The 10,313-nt window shown below is 41.6% G+C and overlaps 1 protein-coding gene across 1 annotated transcript; it reads right to left on the bottom strand.

The window, feature by feature from the left end:
• Positions 1 to 291: 291 nt before the first annotated feature.
• On the bottom strand, positions 292 to 10,245 carry ETAA1 (ETAA1 activator of ATR kinase). Its single transcript, XM_048936642.1, has 6 exons — positions 9,949 to 10,245; positions 8,224 to 8,361; positions 7,555 to 7,631; positions 5,919 to 6,037; positions 3,509 to 5,583; positions 292 to 1,558 (listed from the first exon to the last, which is right to left on the bottom strand). The coding sequence occupies exons 1-6, from the start codon at positions 10,178 to 10,180 to the stop codon at positions 1,437 to 1,439; spliced, it is 2,763 nt and encodes a 920-aa protein (XP_048792599.1). The 5' UTR covers positions 10,181 to 10,245; the 3' UTR covers positions 292 to 1,436.
• Positions 10,246 to 10,313: the final 68 nt, after the last annotated feature.

The raw sequence follows: 10,313 nt of genomic DNA, 5'->3' as shown, positions 1-10,313 counted from the left end.
TTAATACAAAAGCACCTTCAGTAGTTTGAAAAACAACATAGCAGAGTATTTATTCCAGGACCCAACTGCAGATGGTCATGCTTAGAACCACCTAAGCATCCTATGGAAAGGATTTTTAGTTTAAACAGACCACGGGAAGTGGTTTGCTACCACTATAGGTAGAAAAGTGAGGTGTGGAGTAACTGAATAAAACACAAAATAAAACTGTAAGTAAAGTCAATAGAGAATTGCCATTGCGCCTCCTTTTACCAATTTCTCCAGTATTTTTCAGAACACAATAGAGAAATATTTAAAAAAAAAAGTTTAATAACAATTTACAAATATACAATACTTACATTTTCAAAAGTTACAAAAATGGTACATTTAACAGAAACCAAAAGCTTCATCTGACCTTTGGTACATTTCAAAGTTAGTTATTTACAAAGAAAAATCACAGTCACTTTTCATAGTGTCACATGTTTACATGTAAGCATCCCTCAGTTAAAAAACATCTCACAGCTTACCCACAGGCACTTTTTGCAGTTTGAGCTCTGCACCCATCTATCACATTGAGAATTCTATCAGCCCCCGTTAAGCTGACATGACATTGCATTATTATGTTTTAACAGACTTCAGTTTGAAGAATACGTATAACCATCACGCTGAACTGATTCACAGTTGGTGACATTTCACCTGGTGCATTTTGTATTGCTTATGGTTTGGTACAATGACATAGGCTTCCCTTTCTAATTAGCTTGTAACACACTTTAAGAAACAAAAATGGACTAGCTTTATTAGGTAGGACAATTCCATCTCTTCGTAGAGGAAATTAAAAACAAAAGCGTTCTTCCCTTGCTGTTATTTCACCTCATGAAATTTGTATATTAAACCCTTTCTTCACCATGCACTATTTTTGCCTAAAGGTAACAAACAGATCAAGGCTTCCAAAACCTATTCATTTCTATGACTTTTCCATTATTGGACGTTCTTTAGTTTGCACTTATTTTAACTCAAACTTTAGAAATTTCCCTTGAGAGCAAACACAAGTATTGCATTGCCTGCGTGTGCTTGAGTGTCATCCTTTAGCTTAAAATATTTCCAATGAAAGAAATGCAGCCAAAATACATACAGCCCATTTCTGAAGCCTCTTACTTCTTAGCGTACACCATTTTTTTCATGTGGTCATGATTTTTAGAGCATGTAACTTCAGTGCCTAACAGAATGGGAACTCAAAAAGCCTGGAAATTCATTGTTTTGAGGACAGTGTGGGACTACACGTTTCCCACAGGTATGTTTTAATTAAGACTAAATGCCAGCAGGATATCAGTAACAGCTCAGGATCGGGATCTTTTTTTAAATCAAGAAATAAGAAAAGCTTGCTGTCAGCAACTGTGGGCACAGTTTAAAATGTCTTCCATCGTTACAACTTTGCCCTCCCAAGAACTCAGAAACTCCAGTCAAACTGAAGCATCTTTTAAGAATGCCTGCATTCTGGATTTCCTTCGTGCAAGAGCTTCTTGTTTTTTTCTTTCAATTTCTTCTTGAGAACATTTTCTGTGTTTCTGTTCCACCATAGACACTGTAAATAAAAAACATACATTTAGGACCCTACAACTTTTTGTTTGTTTGTTTTGTTTTTTCCAATATTTATTTCAACTCATCTGTTTTCAGTGTGTGAAGATACATAGCAAGAGCACGCTATTGTGACACGCCAGGCACCCAAGCCCATCTATCCTGTCCCCAGGGCAGAAGGGGGATAAGATGCATGACCTTTGCAGTGCTGCTGATTACTACCTCGCAATGAAGGTATGGGGGGGGGGGGGGTGCAGACATTTGCTTCAAGGAAATTTTAGTTGGCTGCCCTTCAAGTGAACCTTGTGACAAGAGGAGTCAACACAGGAGACGGCAGTGGGTTAAGAAAATTAAGGCTATTGGAATGAAAAGGGCTCTACAATTTAGTGAGTCAGAGAGATGGGCATCGAGATGGTATAGACACAGGGTCAGATATAGTACAGGTGTCACACAAATAAAACCAGAAAGGTTGAAAAAAGGTCAGAAGGAGCAATAAAAATTGTCAAAGGAGACAAGAACATGATAGCTAAACGTAATATTTTATATGTTGTGTTACAGAACTATAAATTCCTGTACAATAAAATCCTGACCTCATTGGAACCAACAGGAAGGCTCCCATCATTCTTCAGGTCAAGAATTTTACCATTTTTATGCACCCATTTTCAATTAATGTATTCATAATAAGTAGTTTTCCAGACTGGATAAACACAACAAAGGCTCAATTTGATTCTTAAGAAAAGATGATTTACAGATGTCCATTACATATTAGTTTTTGCAAAGACTGCTTAATACCCAGCCTTCCATTGCAGCAAGGTCTTTTCACAAACAGCTTAAGATAGAGGGAAGTTCTGTTGTTTCTCTGGAAATAAAATCTAAGCTAAGAGAGCACTTTCTATTTCATAAATACATTCTCTAAAGCATTCTGCAGAATGACGACTTAACTCCCCCCCCTCCCATCCAAAATGGTTTATTTCCATTTGTCTACTTCTTTGCTGGGTACAGAAAAGATAAAATAGTGATTCTTTACATAATGCTGGCTGATGGTTTCCAGGAATTACTTTTTGTTTTTATAACAGCACTTCCTAGCAATTGAGGTTGATATAGTACACTTCAAAAGGCCCATTTTATCAAAATTAGTACTAATAAATACTCTACCAAGCAATTAGGTCAAGAGAAAGTGAGGACTGACTGAAACTTGGCTTGTTCCACATTTCTCTAGCGAATAACAGTGCTTAGAATATTGCAGACCACTTCAAAATGGTCTGGTCTAGTGACCATCTGGGAGGGTAAATAAAAGGAAGCGTTAGTGTTGGGCTGATTACACAAGGAATATTTCACTGGCAATTCTGGTCACAGAGCAAATAACAATACACGCCTCGGTTTCAGAATGATTCGAGGTTCCAATTTCCAGGCATACAATAAAAAGAAATTGGCATTCTGTATCATTTGCTGCCTTTTCCCTGCCCCACCATAAACTGGGGTTTTAAAATCATGGCTAAGATAAATAATTTTTAATGTTTTTTTTTTTTTTTTCTCCCCAATACATACTGCTAATTCAAGCACTGACTTGCACTACAGCACTCACTGCGTACCAAAATGCTTTGAAGTAGCTCAGAGCACAGTATGCTGAGTGCTGCCATCAGAGTATACCTGATTCTAGTGGTTCTGAGCGTCTATGGAGTATGAAGATTTCTGAGAAGTGGAACAAAAATAGGAAAGAAAAGTCCTTAACTACAGGAATTCAAGAAATGTGTCAAGGCAGTTTTAAGTTTGGAGAAAACAACTTCCAAATTCTCATCAGTACATTTACTATTGCCTAAACTGAATGGATAAATATTGAAATCTATTTTAAGATGAAACGTGGCATAAACTTATCCTGTAACTTCCTGTGCACAATGAGGAAAAAAATAACAACAGAAAAGCAGTTCAGCAGTGATTCAATATCTAAGGCACGCACCTGATGTAGGCAATGCAAAAGACTCTGAAAGGTGCCTCTTGAAAGGTGGTTTTGTATTTTCAGGCTTGCTGTGCGAGGTCACATTCACCTGATTCTTACTTCCTTCCAAACCCTGAAGAGCAATTCCAATGCCAGAATGACTCCCTGGATTTTCAGGCCCTACATGAAGAGCTCTCTGAGAACTGTCAGTCTTTCGAAACTTAAACTTTGAAGGCAGAAGTGACATGCTGTTACCGGAACTGTTGTTTGGCATCTTTCCTGTATTATACAAAAGATGCTGGCTCTCTAACGATTTGCTGCAAAAAATGTTTATTGCATTAGCTGGGCTTGCTTCAGAACTAGTTTCTTTTGCTGGCACAGAGTTTGACCTATGCCATTTTCCTGAAGCACTCCTTCTAGTATCTTCAGAAGCAGCTTGATGATAGTTTTTTGACAGTGTGTATTTACTCTTTGCTGAAGTACCAGAGGTCGCTGTTAGAGGATTCAGTACGTTTTTACAGTTTGCTACGTGCCCTGTTGCAGTCAGCCCATGTGTAACCCTTAAGTTCCTAGAGTTGTCTTGTGAATGACCATCCTGCTGCGCGTTTCTCTGTTGTGCTGAGGGGTGATCAGATAGTCCTGGTTTAGATGCTGCAAAGCCACTGTCAGCATTTGATCTGGATTGAATACTGGCTCCTTGTATTGTTTTAGTTCTTTCGCTTCCTTGTTTAACATCCTGGTTCTGAGTCTGCTTTTCTACATCATCACATACCTGATACAATAATTCATCGTCCTCGCAGTTTGCATCCCAAAGACTATCAGATTCACAAAACATGTCTAAAACCTCATCAGAGAATTTTGGTTCATTCCAGTCATCAAATGACAGAGGACATTTCTTTGGTATTTCAGCTGGATTTAAGTGACCTGTACTGACATTAGGTTTCGTATTGGTAGAAACACTGGTTGATTCACAGAAAACAATGTGTGTGTCATTCCCAGGTTTTTCATTCTGAGGTCTACGAGAATGAGATCTTGAAGGACAAAGAGGAGCAAGGTTACCTTTAGGCTCAACAGTTCCATTTCCATTCTTCGCTTGAGACTGCATTGAAACAGGAATACAGTTAAAATCGTTGTTGGGGGCACTTCTCCAAGCAGAATCCATGCTTGCCATCTTTGAGTTTTCCATCTTATTATAAGGCTTTTGTAAAGAAAGAGATTTTGCAACATTTTGTGCATTTTTACTAGGATGCTTCAAAGGTGAAAACTGGAAACTGTTAGATTTGTGTACGCTCTCCAAACAAATTACTGAAGTAGAATTACTTCTTTCCTTTGTTCTGCTGGCATCACTGGAACCCTGCACAGATGGATTTATAGGAATTGGTGGAGCTTCTTCAATGTTTATCAACTCGGGATTTTGGGTTATTTGCATCACAAAAGAGTCATCTGCCAAAAAGTCTGTATCCCAGTCATCAAAATCATCATTAACTACTCCAGCAGGCTTACTGGAGACCACCAATTCTGTCTTCAAAGAAGAATTTTTTTTTGTCAGCATGTGAGTATCAGTTTTTTGAAAAGCCTGTTTCACACTTCCTGGTGCACGTAGGGTATCTTTTCGACACGCACCTGGTCTGCCATTTTGCACGTTTTTAATTTGCTCAGGAAGGTGGTCAATCTCCAAGATACTTTTGTTTTCACAGAAACTGTTATTTAGAGAAATACCTGAGAGCCCTTGGCTTAACTGTCCACTACACTTCTGGGTAGAACAATCAAAAAGAGCATGAAGGGCTATTTCAGCCTCAAGGTCTATAGACTTTTGACTGCTAGACTGACAAGGCTCTACTGTAGGGATGCCAGTGCTTTCTCCAACTGGTTTCAGAGACAGAGCAGTACCTGTTGCAGAAACCTCATCAAGGAGCGATTTCAGGTTCTTGATTTTTGATTCATCTTTGTGATCATTTAAAGACTCGGAGGTGGTCTGGATAAAGCCATGACTAAGCTTCTCTTGCTCATGAACAGCATCTAGCTCTACCAGATTTTTATCAAATTCCTTGGCCAACTTCATGAGCTCCTCTTCAGGACTTTTTATTTTTAGATCTCTAGATTAATAAAACACAAAAGTAAAATAAAATAGAGAAGAGAATCAGACCTATTGAAAAAGTTTTGCTAAGTTCAGCTAAGCTACCCTATATGCTGTTTATTCACTAGTTTAACAGCTACTGAGAGTATGACTGAATCCTGCTGCTCTCAATGCACGCAATCCTTTAGATAACTCCCAGTGATAACCACCCAATTAACAAGATAGCAACTGCAAAGTTAAAATCTTTCTGTGTGCTAATATACAATTACATGGCTCACTATGCATACTGAAACACCACGTAGCCTTTTTACATGAAAACCCAGCTACAATGGGCAAGGCCAAACTCTGACTTACCTTGTACAACATAACTTTGTCCTGGCTCGCACTTTTACTACTCCAGGTGTGCAGGGAATAGCATCCTCACCAATCCACGTCCCCAGAAGGGAGCCTTCATTACAGGCTGCTTTTTCATCCTGGATGATTAGATTTATAATGCTTAGCAATTTGATTTCAGATAAGGATTTGACTAGACACACACCTTGCATTAGTTAACGTTACTAAATCAATTAAATTGGATCAAATCTATTGAAAGCCAAGGATGGGAGCTAAACCAATACAAGCTAAGCAAGATTACTCCAACACTGTCAACTGATAGTTGTATCAGTTTAATTGTATCAATTTAATGCTGGAACTTCAATTAAAATAATTGAATTTTAGTTTGGTGATTAAATCTAATACTATATTTGCTTCCCAGTCAGGTTTACGAATAATCAGCAATATTCACATTACAAGCTGTGATTTAGTTTATTTACTTTAGTACACAAGTAAGAAGCTACTTGAGATACCCTTATCTTTATCCACTTACAGCAGCATTAACAGATCGGAGAATTTGAAACAGATCATATTTTGTATGGCTCCTGGAAAAAAAATCTGACTTCTTCCATTACAACTCTTAGAAAGGAGCCTTTAAACAGAAATCAAGGATGTTTAGAAATGGAATGAGCTCTTTTTACAGCTTCAACATTCAGGCTGGGATCTGAATTCCTAAATCTAAGAGATACACTACTGCAGCAGTACAGCAAGTACAAGGCCAGAGCCAAATAGTGAATGTGAGGAGTGACTGCATGTTAGCCAACAAAGGTAATTTGAACTTCACTGACTATCAGGGTAGTTTTCAGTATGTTTCATTTTTCAAGAAAAAAAGAACGCAAGCAATATATATTAGTAAACCCAGTATGATATTATTTATAGTCATTATAGAACTGTAGTCATTTAAAAGGAAATGACATCCCTTATCAATGATTTTCTAATTCTCCTTTCTCACAAATATTCAAAATAGCAAATACATTTAAATGGCTCTGTCAAATAAGTAGGCATTTTTGGCAAGCCACATTCTACAGACTGTACTAGGAATGACAAGTTCTCTTCTTCCATCTAGTACAATACAAACAATAGACTCCTATTAAAAGACTATCTTCATTTTGTGGGCTGTGGATGTCAGTTTGACAGCCAGAAAGAGACGTCAAGAGAGTGGACCTTGGGGTAAAAAACGCAAATTATTTAGAATAATGGTGCAGCTTTACTGCATTTATAGCATTGAGCAGCCTCTCTTAGATATCCGAGTCAGATGTTGCCAAGTAAATCCAGTATGTGAAGAAACTATACCTTTTAATGCACAAGTGATTAAGGATATGTAAACCACAATAAATCTTCTAAGATCAGGGGCAATACGCTGGGTTCTGCAAGTAGAACTTCCTAAATGCAGCTGCAACTAGTCCACTTTCTTCATACATCTTGTTTTTTTAAGAGTCAAATGTTGAGCTTATGATTATAATTCAAGCCAGTTTTATAAACATGTTTCTAGTTATCTGCACACTTGCTTCTTGCCATGTATGTTAGACTACTGTAACTAAAAGGGAGCCTTCAGTAAAAGCACTGTTCTGTTTCAGTACTGCATATACAGAGCATTGTTTTAGAAAGTAACAATTACCTGAGGAGCAATCCTATTAACAATTTCTGAAATTTCTACTGCACATCTACTGGTAAGCTGTTTGGTTTTTCCTTTGCCTAAGAAAATAATAATAATAAAAAAAAAAAACTTAAAAAATGGCAAAACTTTACAATTTATAAAGTTCATTATAGCTCAAATTACACTTGATGAAGTCCGAAGTTCATATAGCACTATACTGAGGAATTTGGGGGATTTTAATAAAAGCAAAATCAAACCAATCACCACTGGACTCACCAGGTGCTGTCACGATACAAGAAGGGGCATTTTTCCAATAAATTTGGACTTTTATCACAGAATCATTTGACTTGGAAGGGATCTTTAAAGGCCATCTAGTCCAACTCCCCTCCAATGAATAGGGAAACCTACAGGACTATCAGGTGCTCAGAGTTCCATTCAGCCTTAGCTTGAATGTCTCCAGGGATGGGGCATCCATGACATCTCTGAGCAACGTGTGTCAGTGCCTCACCACCCTTACTGTAAAAGCCTTCTTCCTTATGTCCAATCTAAATCTCCCATCTGTTAGTTTGAAACTATTTCCCCTTGTTCTGTCACAAGAGACCCTGCTGAAGAGTCTTCTCCCTTCTTCTAATACATTGCAATTGCATTCCCTTGACAGGCACCCTGAAGTCTGAATTTTGTTAATATTACCTATTCCACGTGCAATTGGTGAATGAGGATCCCAAAAGATTTCTTGCTGTATATCAGTGTCATTAACTGGTGAGCTGAAGGTGGGTATTCTGGATTTCCTACTCAGTGATCTCTTTGGAGTTTTATGTAAACATGGCTCTGTGTAAACAGAAAGGTGATCCTTATTAAACGATAACAAACACAAAGGTGAAGAAACTCAGAATCTAACAGACCCAGGGCGAGGCACAATGGAGATGCTTTCACAGAATCACGGAATCACTAAGGTTGGAAAAGACCCACAGGATCATCCAGTCCAACCATCCACCCATCATCAATAGCTCTCCCTAAACCATGTCCCTCAACACAAAATCCAAACGTTCCTTGAACACCTTCAGGATTGGTGAATCCACCACCTCCCTGGGCAGCCCATTCCAGTGCTTGACCACTCTTTCAGAAAAGTAGTATTTCCTAATGTCCAGCCTAAATCTCCCCTGGTGCAGCTTGAAGCCATTCCCTCTGGTCCTATCACTAATGACACGAGAGAAGAGGCCGACCCCCAGCTCACTACAACCTCCCTTCAGGAAGTTATATAGAGCAATAAGGTCTCCCCTGAGCCTCCTCTTCTCCAGACTGAAGAATTCCAGCTCCTTCAGCTGCTCCTCATATGGCCTGTGTTCCAGACCCCTCACCAGCTTTGTTGCCCTTCTTTGAACATGCTCCAGGGCCTCAATGTCTTTCTTGCAGTGAGGGGCCCAAAACTGGACACAGTACTCGAGGTGCGGCCTCACCAGAGCTGAGTACAGGGAGACAATCACTTCCCTGTTCCTGCTGGCAATGCTGTTTCTGATACAAGTCAGAATGCCACTGGCCTTCTTGGCCACACTGCTGGCTCATGTTCAGCCAAGCATCAATCAGTACCCTCAGGTCCATTTCCCCTACAGTCTTCCAGCTGTTGTGCCCCAGGCCTGGTATGTAGCGTTGCCTGGGATTGTTGTGGCCAAAGTGCAGGACCTGGCATTTGGCTTTGCTGAACCTCATCCCATTGGCCTAGCTATCCAGCCTGTCCAGATCCCTCTGTAGGGCCTTGCTACCCCCAGGCAGATCAACACTTCCAGTCAACTTGGTGTCATCTGCAACCTTACTGAGGGTGCACTTAAGGAAGAATCAAAACAAAGCTCACAGTCATCGAGGTTCTTTACTTACAGGATGGGTTCTTTCAACTGCAGTTAATGCAGGACAAGATGGTGATATCACATAGAGATGACAGGATGCTGACAGCTGGATGCTCAGCATCTAACACTAAATATGAGGACTGCCTATCTTCTTACCCGAAGGAGTACTGTGTGTTAATGAAATACTATGTAGAGCTATGTTTTGTGTCCTACCTCACTCTGTGTCTCACACAGTAAAAGATCGTATAACACTGGTCTGAGTCAAAACAGCCACAGGCCCCTGAAAGGCTCTGGGTCACAACTCCCTGCAGGTGCACCATCCACATGTCTCTGTGCCTCTCCAGGTGGGGCTGATAACAACAAGGACACAGCTGCGCACAACAAGCTCCCAGCTGCCTCAGCCTGCTCTTCACACGGAACCGCCTGCACAACTTCTAGAAGACGCCGTCCCTACGCCAGATGCACCCTGCGAGCTGCTCTATGTCGCAGCTCCTCTCCTCCCAGGCCCTGCCCTCCGCGGGGAGCTGCTCGCCGCGCAGACGGGCGGACAGAGCCGAGGCCGCTCCCGCCGTACCTGCCGCGCCGCGCACCGCCGCCTCCCGCGACGGCGACGGCCGGGGCGCCTCCCTGGCGGGCAGGCCGCGGCCCGCGCCGCCCTCCTCGCCTCCGCCGGCCGCCGCCGCCGCCTCTTCCTCTGCGGGACGCTCCGCCGGCCGCCGTCGCCGGCCGAGCCCGTCCTCGCCGCCGCTCCGCCCCCGCAGGGCGGTGAGCCTGGGGCAGGGCTCCCTCCGCCGGCTACCGGGCATGGCGAGCGTTACGGCGGCGCGGCATCCACCGAGCCGCCACCGGCGCCGCCATTTTGCCGGGCAGCCCGCCGGGACAACGCCGATTGGTCGCCGCCGCACCGCGCCGGGCCACCATTGGTCCTGCGGAGAGAGG

Source organism: Lagopus muta, chromosome 2 (assembly GCF_023343835.1).
Source record: "Lagopus muta isolate bLagMut1 chromosome 2, bLagMut1 primary, whole genome shotgun sequence".
NCBI classification, from domain to species: domain Eukaryota; kingdom Metazoa; phylum Chordata; class Aves; order Galliformes; family Phasianidae; genus Lagopus; species Lagopus muta.
This window is presented reverse-complemented; position numbering and strand designations above follow the sequence as displayed.